The sequence below is a fragment of the Carassius gibelio genome, chromosome B18 (genome assembly GCF_023724105.1).
Source record: "Carassius gibelio isolate Cgi1373 ecotype wild population from Czech Republic chromosome B18, carGib1.2-hapl.c, whole genome shotgun sequence".
Lineage (NCBI taxonomy): Eukaryota > Metazoa > Chordata > Actinopteri > Cypriniformes > Cyprinidae > Carassius > Carassius gibelio.
In genome coordinates this window covers 3,206,193-3,226,622 of record NC_068413.1, presented here as the reverse complement: position 1 = coordinate 3,226,622, position 20,430 = coordinate 3,206,193, and the positions used below count along the sequence as shown (strand labels likewise).

Here is a 20,430-nt window from a genome sequence, read left to right as displayed (position 1 = left end):
AACTGTAGTGTCTCTTAGATACATTTAGTGCTAGTTGCATGAATCAGCATCTAAAATAGGTTTACAATTTGTTTTTTTTTTGTTTTTTTTAATCCACATTTTGCCAAGATTTGGTCACAATAGAGAAGAGAACAACAGTCTCTGTAGGGTTGTAACAAACAAAGCATCACACAGCCAGCCTGTCACAATGGACCATCAAACCAAATTGCTGCTTCAAACTGTTCTAATTAAAAACCACTTGAATCTAATGGGCTGTGAATGAAGTTATGACCATCTAATGGTTTTATTATAATGGCACTGTGTGGGCATCCTTTTCAAACTGAACAGATGAGAGACACACACAGTGAAGGTCGCATCAGGCACGCAAATCAAACTGCAGACGAGTGCTGAGCTATTAAACATGTACAATGACGACCCCCGACTGAATGGATTTGAATGTTATTATCACACAAACATACTTGAAAACATCAAACTGAAAGCGTAAGAGGGGGTTTCAAGGGTCTTATTTTGTCTGAGTCATCAGGTAAGGTCAGGTAAGGAAAAGGGAAATGGAAAGGTTAGGTTGATTACTTCCAGTCTCTTGAAATGAAGTACTGCAGCTCCAGAAGACGGTGTTCACAATCTTGAACCATCTTCTCTGTGTAAAGATGCTCCATTAAACAAGACAGAATCCTACAAACACACAAACACATGTTTTTTTTAAATATTTAATCCACCAAATAAAATGAACGCAACAACAACAACTCTATTTCCAATGTAATATAATAAAACACTGCTTGGCATTACTGCAGAAATAAAAGAAAAAAATGTTAATAGTACATTTGTATTCAACACGGATGGCATTATATGATTATACAATAAGCTGACACATACTACAATATTTCCACTACATGAAACATGTTAACTTGTTGTTAAAAACTATTTTAAAATGAATTAAAACTTACACTTAAAATAAATCATAAAAAAATATCATAATTTAATAAATATAACCTTTTCAAAATAAATAAATCAATAAACAAACAAATCCCTTATTTGAGTCTCTTCCAATGCAGGTCTCATTTTTTACATTTTATTCGACAAATATAAAAAAAAAATCAATGAAAAATAAACAATTTAAAAATAACCAATTAGAAAGTTAAAAAACAAACAAAAACAACTTAATAAATAAACCTTATCAAACATAAACAACTAAATAAATATAATAAAAATAAATAACAAATAAAATAATAAATAAATAAATAAATAAATATTTTTTTAATATTACATAGCCTTTTCCGATGCAGACACTGTGTAAACTTGACTTAGCTGCATTCTTCATCTTTCTTCCTTTTAAAAAGAGTTACACACATAGGGCCCTATTTTAACGATCTGAAACGCAAGTGTCAAAGCGCAAAGCGCAAGTAAGTTTGTGGGCGGGTCTCGGCGCTGTTGCTATTTTCCCGGCGGGATAAATGGCTCTTGCGCCCGGCGCAAATCTAAAATGGGTTGGTCTGAAGTAGCTTCATTATTCATAGGTGTGGTTTGGGCGTAACGTGAAATAAACCAATCAGAGCGTCATCCAACATTCCCTTTAAAAGCAGGTGCGCAAGTTCCACTATGGATTGCTATTATTATGGCGTATTTACCAGGCGCACGCCAGGAGCGGTTCACAGCCGAGGAGACTGATGTTCTTGTAAGAGCAGTGAAAGACAGAGAAGTTGTGTTGTATGGGGATTGGAGAAACCCACTCAAAATAGCGTCGGTTAAACAGGCGTATTTTTTCAAATCTTCGTGTCACACCACAATGATTTCCGTCATCTCATGTGTTAATATTTTTTTAGTGTAACAATTTATGATTTGCAAAAATAACTGTTGCATCTGTGTAGATTACATGAGCAAAGTGTATGCGCGTTGTGCACGCTATAGGCCTATACATTATGGTCAAGCATGCGCCCTTAAAATAGCATAATGAACAACGCGCAACGCGCCACTGACTTTAGACTAGGTTTTTTCTGGTCAGTGGTGCAATTGTTTAAGGGAACAGCAAAATAGCACCAGGGATTGTTTGCGCCGGAACACGCCTCCTTTTTTGCGCTGAACCGCCCAGGGAGCGCAAGTTCATTCACTAGTTTAGCGACGTGCTTCTGTGGAGGGAAAAGCGCGCTTTGCGCGGGTGCAAAATAGGAATTACACATGCGTCGGTGTACAAAGTCAATTGCGCTGGGTGCAAGATAGGGCCCATACACTCCACACACACTTCACTGGATTTGACTCTCTCCTCTAAATCCACTGCAGGTTTATATGGTGCCTGTGAGAGTATTGGTGCTTTAAAGTAGTTTCCACTGATGACAGAGAACAATACACCACGCTCAATGCACCGTGACTCACATAGGGTCTCCGCTGCGGATGTGTTTGCAGGCCGTCTGGATCACAGACTCACAGGCTTCATTTAAAGCACGATCAATCCGGTAATCAGCACCAGGGTCTGCTGACTGGATAAGAGTCTGGAGCTAAAACAAACAAAAAACATATAAAATAAATCCAAGTTCTAGAGCAGCAAATCAGTATATTAGAATGATTTCTGAAGGATCATGTGACATTGAAGAGTGGAGTAATGATGCTGGAAATTCAGCTGCGCATCACAGAAATAAATTACATTTCAGAATGCATTCAAATTATACACTGTTATATTATTTCACAATGTTGATCAAATAAATGCAGTTCATAAAGGTTTCTTACTGCTGTCTGACAGAGGTTGTCCACCGTGCCCTTGTCCCCGCGGGTGACTCTCATGAGGCAGTGCAGGGTTCGTCCCTTGCGGTGCAGTCCTGAGCAGTGCGCCTCGATCTCTCCTCGACAATGCAACACGATCTCAGGACTCAGAGAGAAATCCTCCATTAGCATGCGTCTGTAGTCCAGCATCTCACCCTGACAATCTCCGGTCACCGTACGGCCTGAGATGACAGCAGTGAAACCCACGGGAAGGAACGTAACAATGAACAAACTTATAAGGTTGCAGCAAATCAATAAACAGCCCTGAACGTGCATGAAGGAGAGCAAAGACTATGGTTGGAACAGAATACCAGCACGTTATTTACTGCACAGAATATACAGTATACTGCATTTCCTGTTTGAAAAAAATTCAAACGTGTTTGTGTGATACTCACTAAATATTTAATATATTTATTACTTTTGAATTAAAATTTATAATAACTGATTTCAGTTTAGCATTTGGTCTATGCTGATAAATGTTTATTTTATGGCTGATATAAAAATTCCATAACATTTTATCTAAATGTGAAAAAATTAAGTAAAATAACAACTAAAATATATTTTTTTAAACTACAAGTGCAGTTAGTACTTCTAATATGGTACTAATCTAAATGTAGATAGGAGTAATAACTATATGGTACCACTATTACTACTACTAATGAATAATAAAGTAAAATAAAAAATATTCACAATTAAAAACCAAATACCAAACAATAAATATATATATAAATAATTATTATAATTATAATTTTTTATATATATATATATATATATATATATATATATATATATATTTGCCTATAACCGACATGGTTCTAATTTAAATGTAAAAAATATGAACTGTAATCACATGATAAAATGCACAATGAAATATAATTTATCATACACAAAAAAAACCCATAATCTTTAATATTGGCACATGACCGATATTGTAGTATTCTAAATGTATATATGGATCATGATCTTATGATAATAACATGAATAATAAATAATAATAATAAAGTAAAATAAAAATTAACATGAGCAATTAAGTATCCTAAATCAAACTATACTGAAATAATAATAATAATAATAATAAAAAAAGCTAAGTAAATTATAAATTATATTATTATTTAATATTAGCAGATAACTGATTTAGTACTATTCTAAATTTAAATGTAAGTAATAATCATAATATGATAACAGGGATAATAATAATAATAATAATAATAATAATAATAATAATAATTAACGTAGAAAATTAATATAATTGATATCCAAAAAATAAAACATTTAACATTAGCAGATAACCGATATGGTAACATTATAAATGTAAAAAATAATTAATGATAAAGATAATAATAATGATAATAACAATAATAATAAAAAGTAAAAATCTAAGTAGATGAATAAAAAATAACATGCACAATTGAATATCCAATATCAAACTAATTTAAATGTTAAAATTTATAATAATTGTATAATAATTAAATGAATGATAATGAGTAATAATGAAATGAAGATGCATAATGAAATATCCAATTTCAAATAACACTGAAAAATAATAGATAATATTGGCCAATGTCAGAGTACAACTGTAGTATGATATGTAATGAGACGAGCAGACCTCTGTGAACAGCAGACTCCAGGCAGAGGAGGAGGTAGGAGAGTCTGGCCTCTCGGGCGCGAGGCATGCTGCTGTCTGGGTTACAGCGGTATTTGCGTAAGTCGGCCTTACAGGCCTTCGCGAGGGAGTAACTGACTTTATAATCTTGAGCAATGAGCTTTTGCCGAGTGGTCAGGGCGTTTCTGCACTGTGGACAGAGATGCTTATTAACTCCACAGACACTCAGACAGGACAAACACATACACAAACCTGACCACCAACATTCCTGCGGCTTCTTCTAGACTACGACTTCGGCTCAGAAACTGACATTTTATGCACATTATATTGTATTCTTTGTTTGAGAAATAAAAAAACTGCTTACTTTTACATTCAGTTTGAGTTTATTTCCCACAATCTGTAGTATTAAACTCAATATATCGGTAATTAGAGATTGTACTGCACCTTTTCTGACATTGCTTCCTCAAATTTATGGTTGAACAGGCATTTGTACACTCTGCCCTCTCCCACCTGGGTCTGTGACCAAAAAAAGAAAACATAAATAAAATGTTAAGCATTGACAGATCAATTCAGGTCAGACTCGGGAGATACTGGATGCTTCATGTTCAAAATACACAAAACAGCTGTGTGGTCTAATCCTGTCATTCAGACTCACAGCACATGAGAGGCAGCTGTCAATCATACCAGCCCGCCCCCTTCCAGTAAAGTATATACTTGTAGCAAATAGTAGAAGTATGCAAATTAGGCTGCAGTTATGCTGATGGATGAGAGGACACTATTAGAGAAGCTGACACATACATGCTCACAAAAGCGCTCCCGGTCGTCTCGACAGGAGAAGTAGAGGTAGCGGTCGAGGTGGAAGTCGTCTGCTGATAGTTCAGCCACTCTCATGATGGACTTTTTGCAGGCATCCTTGATTTGACGAGGTTTATCCTGCTGCTCTGCTTCCCGGACCAGAGCCCTCTCAAGACACGCAATCACCTCACCCTGGGAATGCAGGTCCTAACCGAACAAAAATAAAATATTTGGCTTTAGGACTCGGGACAGCTTGGCTTAGGGTTTATTTTGGGACAACAGATATGTTAGACTGAAGGGATAAAAGGGAGGGAGGAAAAATGAAACACAAAGTGAAAATGTAAACTAGTGAGATATTTTACAAAGAATGTGAAAACCAGATAGATTAACAATGATGCTTTTGAATGCAAGACAAAAGAAGAAATGACAATAAGATCTTAATAAATATGTAAAAGTTTTTGTTATTTTTATTTTATTTTTTTTAAATATGAGCTTTTTGGATTTTTATTACTATTATTAATTTTATCACATTTTTAATCAAATATTTAAAATATTATTAAATCATAATATGGTTTTATATTTGTATCGTTATTTTATTATAATGTATGTTTAGTAATGTATTATATGCTTTTGTTATTTTTATTAGTTAGTTTTTGTTACATTTCCATTTAGCTTTGATTTATTTTTATTTCCGTTTTAGTTATATTAGTACTTCAATGTAAAATGATTTAAGCTAGTTTCCAAGGAAACATTTCTAAAATTTCTAATATTAATTTTTTCATTCGATTATTTTTTATTTATTTACTTTATTTATTTCAAACTGATAGTTTTAGTTAAAAACAATATCACAACACTGAGAGAATGAGGAAAATAAATAAATAAATAAATAACAAAAATAAAAATAAACACCAAATTATAAGTATATCACAACAAAATAACATAACAAATAAATAACAGTTTTTTTTACTTAAAATTAAAAGTTAAAGAAAATAAAAATTTTAATAAAAGTCTGCTGAAGAATGTTAGCAATTTCAGAGATCATTGGTTTGTACACTTAAGTGATAGCCATGTGTTTAACCACGAACACTTCCTGAGGTCCGGGAGAAAACATCACCCAAGGCGACTGTAAACAAATTACACCATAAAATAGTGTTGATAATGACATTCAAATGCCCACTCAAAGTAATTTAGTGTCAGAATTTAAGGCATGCGACTTAATGACAAATAACGAGTGATATTTAAAGGCAAAAGGCACTACAGAATGGGAGCTGTCAGTTACTCATATAATAGTACTTAATTACTGCATAACCCGCAATCTAAAAGACATCTAAAATATGCGTAAAACGACTAAGCGGCTAAATATAATCTTCATTCCTCACTTGCCATCTTGTATGTTTGCCAGTCTGAGCTTATTTAGGCTATTTTAAGTCAACGAGCAGACGAGTCTAAAGTTAACTTTTTTAATTTTCAGCAGAGTGCCCCCGGGGGAACGAGGCAAGTGCGGTGAACGGGTGCCCGTGTTCCAGCACGCCCGGAGGAATGTGGACATTTCGGGAACGGCAGAGTCACTACATCACAGAGCCATCTGGTACCAAGCCAACAGCCTATGGCTTCCCAAAGGGATATTCTAGAGCTTTGCGGTTTTAAGTGGGCAAGGAGTCAAAGCATTCACAGCTATTATTGGACACAAGCTTACTTTTTCTCCAACTGCGATGCTTCCACACTGCAGGGTGTTGATGTCTTCTCTGCATTTGTCCATAAAGCCACATATGAGCCGAAAGTCGCTGAAGATGATGCTGGTCATCTTAGTGATGTACTGATGGCACTGGCGTTCTGTGATGTTGGCGCGGTGGTCCACCAGGCAGGACATCAGATAGCCTTTCCCCCGCTCCTCATCTGCACACTCTTTCAGCTGAGAAACAGATTTAAGGCTCTTTTCATTATTCGTGAGAAGAAGCAGTCAAGGATCAATGCAGCAGACATGAAAAAAATATCATTCGTTATTTAATATCAAGTCAATTTCACTAATGGTAATTAAATTGTGTATTCAACCACAAATGTGCATCAAAACATACACACACACTCGTGAAGAGGTTAGTGGGAAACTTTTGTCTACTGAGATTCATTTTAATTACATTATGGCAGCTCAAAGTGCAGTCAAACGTGAAATCACATTGCATTACAAATGTAGATGTCGGATCGTCTGCAGTGAAATTAGGGTGGCAGGATAATGGGCAGAAAAGGCATATTTCAGCAATATATCTTACAGGTTTTTTTTTTTGGTTACATTTGTTACAATATTTATTCATCTTTGTTAACCTTAGTTAATAAAAATACAAGTGTTTATTGTTAGTCCATGTTAGCTCAGGTCCATTAAATACCATTAATTTATTACTGTATTATTAGTTATTTTAATTAACTAAAGATTAATACATGCTTTAGAAGTACTTTCATTGTTAGTTTATTTGTTAACTAATGGTAACAAATGGAATCTTGTTACAAAGTGTTCACAGAATTCCTTAATTTTGAATAATAATTCTAAAATGATTAGGGGGATTTAAAAAATAAATAAAACCTTTGAGGACTCAATTATGTGGGAAATAACTTAGTGTGATTATTGTTAAATAAAAATATTGAACTAATTTATATATTATAATAACACAATTGTGCTAAAAAAAAAAAAAGATTTAACCACAATAATTTCCAAAAAGCAGAAACTGACCTCTAGCATGGTGCTCGTACACACTTCCAGCGCCACGGACTCAAACTTCGGATCTGTGGTCAGATTCAGCTTGTAGTTCCACAACAGCTGGCAATATTATTAAAAATATAAAACATTTGAAATATACATAAAGTGACTTTATGAATCAGACCGTTTCAGCTCACTGTAAAGAATGATTATCAGCAAATAAAGATGTACATTTCAATCTGTTTTTCACACAAAGCTATTGTATGACTACAGAAGACCTGAAATAGAGCAGACTATTCGTATGTGTGACTTTTATGATGATTTTTCATTTTTTGCAGCTTGAAGATTTCAATTCGCAATTTCTCTCTGTCATGTTCCGCTGTTCAGGTTAATAATGACAATCGTAATGTTCAAGTGAACTATTCCTTCAAGTCAGTGCTTTCAGAAGAACCTCTAGTTTTGTGCAATCATGACGTTTGCCAAGGTCAAGTCTGGAAATGCAGTTAAAAGGATGTAATGCTTTCTTTGTTTTATGGTTTGAGCAAGAAGTAACTGCTCAACAGAAAGTAACTGATTTCAAAAATGAAACTTTCTCTTCGAAACAAACAGATGTCAGTTGAAGTAAATGGCCTTGTAGTTCCTGTCTCACACAGCTCGCAAGCTCTTTGTAATGTGATCGCACATTAACAGTGGCACTAACTAAAAGTGCTGATAAATGTAAGTTTCAAAACCGCAAGAATAATTTCTTTATCTTAATTATTGCTCAACTATGAGCATTGCGTAATGAGACGGGTAACTCAGGCCTGAATCATACGCCTAAATTTTCCTTTGTGGACCAGGTCTCGCGCTGCGGCCTTAATGAGAACATCAAAGAAGATCAGAAACAGATACCTCTCTCGGGACCCCACCAAATTAACTGCGGGCTGCAGCCATCATTAGATGGTGATTAGGCCATTATTCTTCTGAAATTACTTGCTGATGTTACTGGTCTCTAAATCCTACTGACGCATTCTCTCGTAAACCTACAAAGAATCGTTCTGAAAGAGTACACGCGGAGGGTCTTGAAAACAGAGAACATCACCCTAAAGATGTGTGGAGCTGTGAAGATGAGTCACGTCGATGGTGGTGATTGATTTTGAGTACTTACATGGTTGCAGTCTGCAGCAATCTCTGTGTCCTGTAAAAGAAAGAGAGAGGGAATTTAGAATCTTTTAATTTTCACTTCATTTCCTACTCCTTATTAATTCTGAATGACGTTTATACTCTGAGAATTGTAATTGTTAATCATGCCAATAAAGCTTTATTACTGGCAAGGGAGGTAAAAACAACAACCACAAATATATCAATATAATAATACAATTACCAATATCATTATACAAAAAAAATAAATAAATAATGAAATAACTTAATTCAATTAAATTGTTCAGTGTCAGCCTGATACAGTTTTAAAATACAAAATTAATAAAATAAAACATGTGATTTTATTTATAAATATCGTAAAAAATTTTTGTAAAAGCTGATGACAGAAATGACAATCCAATACACTGGCAAATATTAACCAACTATATATATTTTTTAAATCCTAAGTTTATGAAAAAATAAATAAATAAATAAATAAATAAATAAATAAATAAATATATATTAGTATGATAAAAATAACAAAAACAGATTAAACAAACAACAGTTTTGGTTATATGCCAGAGTACTACATCTCTTCCAATACAAACATATTTGTTTTACAAATAAAATAAACAAAACCACACTCGAAAATGACAGAAAACAGCATTCTAAATAAAAGTTAAACAATTACATATGAATTACAGTTCCTATCATACTGAAACACATGATACAGTGTCAGCTATGAGAAAAGAATAGTCTCTTAATAATTCAAGCAGATAAACAGAAGTCCTTGTGACCTATCAAATCTTTAGTTTTCCTCATCCTTTCAGCAGCCTGTCTGTTTCTTCTCATTCTGGCTGGGTTAGACCCCTGACTGCTAACTGTCAATAAGCACAGTCTCTAACCTAGCACAGTAAACAACTGCTGAGTGACTCATAGAGCATGAAAATGCAATTAGCAATTCTCAGGGGACGACAACAACATAGTCAAACAGGCAAAAATCAATGCGCATTCACATACAACGCCCTAACAATGGCTTGACAATAATGTATCATCCTTCAGCTGCCCTTGCTAAGATGAACATCAAAGCAAAGACATTTTGCTAGTGTGGACACAAAACAACATGTTTAATGTTAGTGGAGATTAAAACATGTGCTTTTACATAAATCTTAAAATTTAAATCGTACAAAGCAAAAATATTTAAGTAAAGATGCCTGGTGCATAGACTGATGACGGAGCATGTGCTCCTGTAAACGGGATTCATAAGCTGACATTTAAAAAGCATCATAAGAGACAACATTACAGTGAATCTTGCAAACGCAGTCAAAAACATGTACAAGTCATATTTCATGCCAATTTTAAAGGCACAAATAAAGATATATTATAAAATAAAACACATTTACATAAACAACTAGAGGTGCTCCGATCACGATCGGCCGATCGTTATGCGTATCTCCTCAGTAAAGCCGGTTTTCTAATCAGCGGTTAATTCCATCAGGTGCGTGATTTCACATAGAGCAGCTGTTACTACACAGAGCCGTTGTTAATAGAGAAGATGCGCAAATCACGTTAATTTTCAGCGTTTATTGGCCCATCTTCTCAGTTAACAACGGCTCTGTGTAGTAACAGCTGCTCTATGTGAAATCACGCACCTGATGGAATTAACCGCTGATTAGAAAACCGGCTTTACTGACGAGATGCGCATTAATGATCGGCCGATCGTGATCGGAGCACCCCTATAAACAACACAACAAAACAACACACAAAACAAACAAAACAAATAACAACACAACAAAACACAAAACAAAAACACCACAAACCAAATAACAACACAACAAAACACAAAACAAAAACCAACACAAAACAAATAACAACTCAAAAAAAACACAAAACACAAACCAAATAACAACACAACAAAACACAAAACAAAAACCAACACAAAACAAATAACACAACAAAACACAAAACAAAAACCAACACAAAAAACACAAAACAACACAAAAAAGGAAACTAAACTAAAACACACACAAAAAAAAAACACAAAAACAAAACATGAAACAAAACAAAAATAGGAAATGACACAATCCAATGTACTGTGCAATATTAACTCATATTTTGTAATCCCAAAATTATAAATATTGAATAGATTGTTTTCTTTCTAGATGTCATAAAAATTCTAAAACAAATATGTATATTAACATCACAATAACAAAAATGTTTATATACTTTTATATAAAAAATATATAAATATATATAAATTGATAGATAACTTTCAATTATTAGCATGGCAGTATTTCATTAAATGCATTTTTTTTTATGTTTTTCCTCTTGATTTTAGGGGTCTTTTCATGGAATTCATGCATTAAAAATAAATAAACATGTAGAAAATATTCATAGCTCTAAACCAACAGCTGACAACACTAGTACCCCACATAAAACAACCAAACAGATTCATGGTCAGTGTTCTCGAAGGGGATCTGAAGATGATATCACAGCAGAAGCACAGGCCCTAAATAGGAACAGGCCGATATTTGAGCTCAGGAACCACACCCAGATCAATCATCTGGTTCCTTGTCACCAGCCAGAACAGGATATTTCTATTCGTATGTCAGGGCTCTGTGATTCCAGGCCGGCCGGGGGGTACATGGATCATCTATTGATTCTGTGAGATTACACATTGCTTGCTTTCCTGTATTAATGTGCTAAAGGTTGAATTTGGATGCTTTGGTTAAAAAAAAACAGCTCAATAAGGAATTGATATTGATTCAGAGTTTGTATCATCGCTCACAAGAGTTCACAGAAGTCCGCTGGGATTTGCTTGTTGGACCTACAGTAAAATCACTACAGTTTTTATTAGCCACATCAATCTTTAGTGACTTTTTCTTTTTCAGATCATTTGTTTCATGTATCCTGTGATTAATTAAAGAAATAAAAATATCAAGGCATGTGTTTTGGATCACACAGCGATCAGAGGTGGAACTGTTGAAATGTCAATGGTCTCTATGCGAAGAATATCATTTACCTTCTCAGTCCGTTTCATTAAGAAGTCGGAGGAAATGTAATAAACCAATGGACCATTTTTGGCCATAACGCACATCAATTTTCGACTCGTAAACATCTGTGGATGCAAACTTTTTAGGAGCTCCTGTTTTTGGACATACTTCTTACTTTAAGGTTTTACACAGCTCACACCCTAATAAGAGCTTTCTTATGACTTTCAAAATAAATAAAATGAAAAACAATAACCAAAGTCCAACTCTTTATTAATTCTGGATGAAATGGGGACAAAGTATTTTCCCAAACTTCCTTTTTAAGTAAACAATGTTTAACTAGTTTAAGCCAGTTAATATTTTTGAAAAAAGTCTCTTACATTCACCAAGGCTACATTTACTTAATCAAAAATAAAGTAGGAATATTATTAAAACAGTTGCTATTATAAATGTAATTTATTCCTGTGACCAAAGCTAAATTTCAGCATAACACAAGTTCAAAAGTACAGCATTTATTAAAAATGTAAAAAAAAAAAAAAAAAAAAAATCTAATTTCTAATGCATCCATCCTGAATAAAAATATTAATTTCTTTAAATAAAAATGTTAGTATATATTTTGAAGTGTCTTATAAGTGCATGTCTTCTTTTCCTACAAGCATCACAGCAGGTAGTGCAGCTGCAAAGCATGGTTTCAGATCTGAGTCTATTTTTTATATTCTAACATTTGGATATATAATGATTTTTTAAATAAATAAATCTCAATCTAAGTTTTAAATGACTACCATGCACATTATAAACAAACATTTTCTTGCTCTGATTGAATCTGATTGTATACTCATCCCCTCGCAAAAAATATACAGATATTTGTATTCTGACAAGGTATACAGCACTTAATTCACTTCTTGTTGCATGTTCTGGTAAATTAACAGAAATCTCTGCTCTGTGTGACACTGACAGCACCGGCTCTGGATTTGTCAGAAGAATTAAGATGAAAACAAGCCACGGGTGAATCATCGTCAACAAGACCCAGCTTCAGTCAGGTTGAGACCCGATAAAAAGGTGAAGCTTCACTCTGTCAGGGATTTGCTCGCAGCAGACGCATTAAGCACGCGCTCAGCTCATTCATGCACAGATGAGTGACTTCATGACACCAGCCTTGAAATCTCTGCCTTCAGAGAAACCCAAGTGCATTACAATCATATCTGCATTACTACCTCCAGCACCTTTTCACCTCTCGGAAAACCACCTCCTGCACTCACTTCACATGAAATATTCATTTATCAACAGTGATTGTGTGATCAGAAGTGATGTTTCTCCTTTTTAAAGACATTTCACTTAGGAGTGCAGAGCAGTGATTGTTTGCACTGGATTATTAAATTCAAATGATTATGAAAACTCTTTGCAATTATAATGCTGATTACCATAAATTAATTTCACTCATCCCTTGTTTGAAGTTTCAGTAAAGCATTAAAAGTGGAAGTTTATTTTTCATAGACCTTTTATTGTTTTGTTTTTGCCGTCCCGTTGCCAAATATATATATATAATAAATATATATATTATATAAATATCTATAATTTAGCTTAATAAGTAATTTCACACTAAAACATGAATATGTTTAGATTATATGGCTGTTTTAATGCTATATTTAAACACTAACTTCCCTTTACTTACATTGTCACTGTCAATCAGAGTTATTATTAACTAAACCTACTGTACAACTATATTAAAAACATCTGTTAATTTAAATAAAGCTGGAATGAAATACATTTCAAACATAAGATGAAAAACCACACCTTGCTTTGGCAACTAATTAAAACACATTTAAGTTCAAGCACTAGAATTATTGCATGCAAATAATACAAATAAAACTAAAATAAAAATAAATTAACCCTAAATAGGAATAAAGGAATAATATATATATAAATAAATAAATGTACAAATATATATATAAATAAATAAATGTACAAATTTGCATTACAATTAAATAAAGCAAAATAAAAACTGAAAACATACAAATAAAAGCTAATTAAAACTATTAATAAAAAAACATAACAGTCTTAATAATATAAAACTGTATAAATATTACTATTGTAAAATTGATTTTGGGTTTTTTAAAGATAATATTTTTGGTGAAAAACATTATGCTGTAAATTATGTCCTTGAGCTTAACATGTACTGAACCTGTTATATTCCTCTTGCACTATTTGAAAGCATTCCTGCAGATCTAAACAGACTGTGTGCAGTGCAGTCAGTGTCAGAGGAGAAGCAGACACAGTGAACAGTGGTAATGCGTTTGTTTAACAGTATATACTGTAGCACAACCACTTAACGGCCTGCCAAGTGCAATAATCACAGCACGACTCTGAAAGATGTGAAAAACTGAGAGAGGACGACCCAGTGCCTGTTTGCCTCTGTAACGGGCTCTGGTTACTGTTCAGTGAATAAAGCATCCGTCCTCGTGTGTGACAGTGAAAGTGGAGATAACGCAGGGAAACAGAGTGAGGGATTCTACAGGGAGCTTATCTGTATTCTGAGTGAGAAAGAGCAGGTCCCTCATTCTCTTTATTAACTTACAGGAAACAAAGAAAACATTACATTAAAATATACAAATGAAGGCTTAGGTATGCAGTCCATTCATCAAGACAAGCTGAATGTTTATGCAACAAAATATTTAAATGTCATCATTGCACAGACAAAAAAAAAAAAGTTCAACTTGCCACTGTAAATAGCAACAGACAACAATGAGACTGCATATAAAGACCCGAAATAAAATCATGTGCATGCTAGTAAATCAGACAGACTGTTTTATCAAGTATAGTACAATATAAATTCTTATGCAAAAATGTTGTGGCTAGCTTTCACAAGTATTTTGTCAGGTTTTTTTTTCAAAACCTAGTTTGTTTCACTGACTCAAATGAAAATAAATATGACTGAATATGCAATTATGGTAATTATGTGTAATAATTAATTAATAATTATCTATTTATAGTGTACATTAATGTATGTACATTACATTATAACTCGAAATATGTTGTGTGTGTGTATTACATTATCATGCATTTTTACGCATAATTATGCTGTTAATTTGTGTCAACATTTTGCTGTGTAATATATTAATGATCAATATTGATAATGATTAAATCACATCCAAATAAAAGTTTTTGTTTACATAATGTGTGTGTAGTACTGTGTATATTTATCATGTTTATATATAAATACACACACACAGTAATTATTATTTAAAATATTTACAAGTATCTATATGCATATATTTATATTCATTTAATTTACATTGTATATAAATATATTTAATATATAAACAAAATATTTTTCTGAATTATATACATGCATGTGTGTGTATTTATATAGAGCAGACATAATAAATAAACAGTACATACACATCTATTATGTAAACAAAAGCTTTTATTTTGGATGAAAAAAAAACTAAACACACACACAATAAAAACATGACAAAATTTTTTTTATAAAAACTGAGTTGTGTCTTTGCAAATATAAATATATGTTATATACACACACACAAATGGATTGCCTGTCAGTGATATTGCATGTACACGAAGACATGAAAAAATTCTAAAAATCATTTCGAGTGCTACACGCTTTCCACCTGTTCTTACACTACAGAGGTAAACAAGAACAGACGTTCCTCATTGTCTTGCTAAATCTTTTATGTGACAAAGCTAACACGATGGGAACAGCTTGTAGGATGTTTATTTTTAGGTTACAACAAAGTTCAAAGTATTGAAGTCACACTGTATAATAATCTATACATCAGAATAAAATTCTTTCTAGCACTTAAAAGAAAAGGCCCATGACTTCTATTTTAATAATGCTTTGAGTCTGTTAAATTACTGGATCAAAGCTATTATACAGAGAATAGCAGCAACCTCTTTTTCCTTACCAAGGAAGACAGAGATTGGCTTGCAATGCTAAATAGTTTTTCATCAAACTGTCATCAGAGCTACAAAAGTTGACCAAACATCAGTTGAGAGGTCAAAAACATGTCACGCCTTTGATTGATGCTGACAACTGAAAAAAGACTGGCTGAAGAACAGCCAGATGATTGCAGTCCTGCAAGCTCAGTTTTATGATTGCAACACATTCGATACTGACAGTCAGAATCAAAACGATGATATCTGATAGCTTTTCCTCTGACAATAGCTGTCAGTTACCAGCCTTTGTTCAAGCCATTACAGGATTTCTGCACCATTAGTCAAAATGAAAGCAATTATTCAACACTGACCCTCAACAATTACAAAGTGAATCTTATGAAACCTGTCAAGAACATGTCTGAGTCATATTTCATCCCGAAAATCCACAGAAAGAAAAAAGCAACCAGATTTTAAGGAAAAGGAACCAGAAAATTAAGCCCAATTTTTAGCATTACAATTATTGCATTACAAGTACTTGCATTTTCCCAACCAAATCTTATTGCAATAATGCAAAAAAAAAAAAAAAACATCATCACAAAAATCTAAAGAAAGAAAAAGAAAACAAACCTATTTTTAGAACCATTATTGCAATTATTTTGTATTACAATGAATCAGATTTGACCACCCAAATCTTTTTGTGATAATGCAATAATAATGCAAGAAAATCTCTATAAAATTTCTATATGAAATAAAAATATATATATATATATATATATATATATCTCACTGCAATAAAAAACTTGATTTAAGAGTCATTATTGTCATAATATAATATCACATTTTCCAACCAAATCTAACTGAAATAATGTGATTTATGTAATGTAAATTATAATTTTAAAAAAAGGTAAAATATTTGTAAAATACATTAGGGTAGTATTTGTTAAATTGCCTTTATTTAGGCTGATTTGGATAAAAATACTAAATTAGAGAAATGAAAATCTATTAAGAATCACAATTGAGGATAATTAAATACAATAAGCTTGCACAAACGCATTAATGAGAAATAAGAAAACATTTCCAATTGACGTGAAAATAATGTCATATTGGTCACAAAACAGGTATCCTTTTTTTTCCTTGGTGATTTTTAGAGTTATAACTTATATACTCCTTTCTTTTCAGTTAACACATTACTTTTTATCTTAACAAGTAACCCATCTGCCAACATCAACATCACGCTATGGCGTCTTAAAGAGCTGTCAAAGCCATAAAACATGCGGTTTCCCCATCAGCAGTGCACCAAATGAGTTCATTCCACTTCATTTTAGATTCATTAGAGTCTCAGACTGATATTTCCACACGAACAGCTTTACAGCCAACAAAAACATACACAAACAAAAAACATGGTATCTTACTTTGAGTCTGAAAAATGCCAAGACAATAGCTTATCTGCCTTTTTCACTCAATTCTGTTATATCAAACAAATGTTTAACTGAGAGTTAAGCTCTTTGGTTTACTTTCTCAGGATCTCAGCCCCTGATTCCCGCGGGAGTGTCTCATATCAGTCACGCTAGCTGCTTGGTTTACAACAAACCCACCGCGGCGTCCCACCAGTAGAGGAACCTGCTAAAAATGCAAATTAAAGTAAGACAGACGTGGTGCAGCTGTGTCACGATTACCTTACCTCCCTCCTTCGAGCGTTTGCAAGAGTTCGTTCGCAAAAAAAGACTGACCCGGAGGGGTCTGACCTCAGGGAGATGGAGAAGGAGAAGAGATTTATGGATATCATTTACCGCTTCAGACTGCCACAGCTGTTACCGAGCCTCTGCAAAGCAATTATCCCAATAATTAGAGCCACAGTCGGGACTGCTGAAGCAACCCTTCGCGGGCAAATGAAATTTGGCATGCAGTGCAGAAGGAGAGACTGCGAGACGAGTATACAGCTTGTCTTGATGTTTCATTCATGCTAGCATAATTATCATCTTCTATCTGCTGCCATTGCCAAATCCAGTGGGTTGCTATTGGCTTGAAAGCTTGTAGTGGATTACTATGCATATTATACTTCTATATTAAGTCACTTGTTGAAAAAACCATTGCAATTCCAAATAATTAAATAGTATAGTGTATGCACTTCTTGTCCAAAAGTGTATTGCAATCCACCTAAAACTGTAATAAGAAATACATAAATACTTTTCATATATAATACAGCTATACTTGTCCAAAAATGTATTGCAACGCCCCCCCACCCCACAAAAACTAAATTAAATAAATACTAGACACATAATACCATAACACTTGTCCAAAAATAACTGCAATCCTCCCCAAAAATAAATAAATACTATATATACATATATTACCATGCAATTTGTCAAAACTGTATTGCAAACCTCCCAAGTCAATAAAATGAATAAATACTATCCATATATAAATTTTATAATACTAGTCCAAAAATGTATTGCAACCTCCCTGTCCCCAAAACAAAAGTTAAATAAATACTATAATACTACAGTACTTGTCCAAAAAACATTCTGCGATAATTAATAAACACAAAATTAATTAAAAATAAAATTAGCACTATGCATATATATACACTACCATGATACTTGTCCAAAAGGTATTGCAATTCTGAAAAATAAATAAATAAAAAAAGCAGTGTGTGTGTACTGCATTGCAATCACCACCAAAAAATTATGAGTTAAATAACTATACATATATATTACCACGATAAAATTCTATATATACATATAGACACAATGTCCAAAGACACAATGTACAACTGTACTTTCTTTTGTAAATGCATCACTGTCATTTGTGGATGCATGGATGGAAAAATGTCAGCGATTCTCTACAAGCTACACACCGAGTGTGCATACAGCTCACTTTAGACAGCATTTAGACCAATTAATACCAGCATAGTACCACGAATACATCAGAGCAAGACATTCAGCCACCCTCATTTTAATTTTCAGAGGAAGGAAAGGATGATTAAAAAGAAATGAACTCGAAGCGTACATCCAATTGCATTTCAAGGCTAACGAAACAAAGATTTGACACCCTAAATGGGACACACATAATAGACGTGTTTCAGACAGACCGCCTTCTGAAATGTCCCTCAGGTGTTGAAATTAGTTATCACGGACCAGAGAGCAAGACCTCGCTTCAACACTAATGAGAGGCCTGAGAGAGAGAGAGAGAGAGAGAGAGAGAGAGACAGGTTTAAAGCGGTGACTGTAATGAGAGCTGGATTTTAGCATGAGACTCTGATATAAGAGACAGAAGCTCAAGAGGTTGTAAAAGTCTAGTAGAGAAAACTGCTGCTCTAAGATGTTTTTCAGCCTAAATGAATTTGTGTCTAGCTGCAAATGAACCTTGGCCCTTGTATTTGCCAGATGAAAAGTGGTTCGCCATCAGAGCCAAGAAGTCAGGGAGGAGCAGCTCAAAACAGCAGAAAACAAATGTTTAAGAAATATGGCTCATGTTTAATATGCATACACATTTTAGATCTACTGCACAGATAAAGCCAGACTTTCCTGTTTCTGTTGAACACACATGAGAAAGATGCATGCGCTGCATTTTTAGTAACCAGGGACTTCAACCTCCAACACCAAATAATATCAGTAAAGAGCTTTAGGAGTAGTAAGTCTGACTTGTATTACAGGCGAGCAGCAAAACACAGTTTGTGCAAAGACTGTATAAAGTGTAAAGAAATTACCCACTGAGAAAATAGCTCTCGAGTTCAAATCAATTTGAATATATTTAAATACACTGCATCAAAACATGCTAATAACAAGTGTCATAAAGCATAGTTTTTTGCATGTGTAGTAGCCAATTTTTTGTTGGAAAATGATTGGTTCAGTCTGTTTATTACACAAAAAAAATTCAGAAAAGCACTCAATTTCGGTGCAAGGCACAGAGTCCTTTCAAAGTTAGTCAACTGAATTTAGTCATTTAAATGTAGTTAAAATAAAGTGCAACCACTTACCTTAAAAAAATATATTAAATTCAATGATTTTTTTTTTTACTTTAATTGGTTTATTTGAAAGAATTTGATCATGCTGATCAATTTTTTATTCTAAAAATCAAACTTCTCGCAGGGCATCTGCTGTGTCTGAACAAAAGTTACTCCTATAATAATTTCCTCTTCTGCACAACTAGGTCACTGTGTCAACCAGCACGGCAGGGAAAACTACAAAAGACAAATCTAGTTAGAAGATTTAAGCTTGTTCTTAAATTAGTCCAATCCATATTAAAGGTCTGTGCTTGTACGGCTGTATAAAAGCCAGAGAAAAATAAGAATGTTTGCATGCTTCTATTATACATTTGCATAGAAATTCAGATGTTGTTATGCACCTGCAATTAAAGACTCCAAGAGTCAAGCTTGTGAGAGCCAATTATCTTCTTCAGGATGTCATTTTCCTGTAATTAGTCACGTGGTATTTACAGCTCAACTCATTGGCTGAAAACAATCTGGCAGCAGACCTGCCAAACCCAAACGGAGATCAACAAGAAGGCTAAGATAGCTTTCATCATGTAGGCTATTATGGACCTCCACGGCACAACTGTATTCAAGAAGACATTTCATGGAGTCTTTAAAT

The 20,430-nt window shown here is 33.6% G+C and overlaps 1 protein-coding gene across 1 annotated transcript in view; it reads right to left on the bottom strand.

Moving 5' to 3' along the window:
- The window catches only part of LOC127977702 (Golgi apparatus protein 1), a 38,207-nt gene that overhangs the window by 16,858 nt on the left and 919 nt on the right, over positions 1-20,430 (bottom strand). The window contains exons 2-10 of the mRNA XM_052582712.1: positions 8,986-9,015; positions 7,872-7,958; positions 6,846-7,061; positions 5,153-5,356; positions 4,799-4,870; positions 4,358-4,544; positions 2,719-2,933; positions 2,368-2,489; positions 571-672 (exon numbers count right to left, since the gene is read on the bottom strand). Of these exons, the coding sequence (XP_052438672.1) occupies positions 571-672; positions 2,368-2,489; positions 2,719-2,933; positions 4,358-4,544; positions 4,799-4,870; positions 5,153-5,356; positions 6,846-7,061; positions 7,872-7,958; positions 8,986-9,015 (1,235 nt within the window). The remainder of the gene's footprint in view (positions 1-570; positions 673-2,367; positions 2,490-2,718; positions 2,934-4,357; positions 4,545-4,798; positions 4,871-5,152; positions 5,357-6,845; positions 7,062-7,871; positions 7,959-8,985; positions 9,016-20,430) is intronic.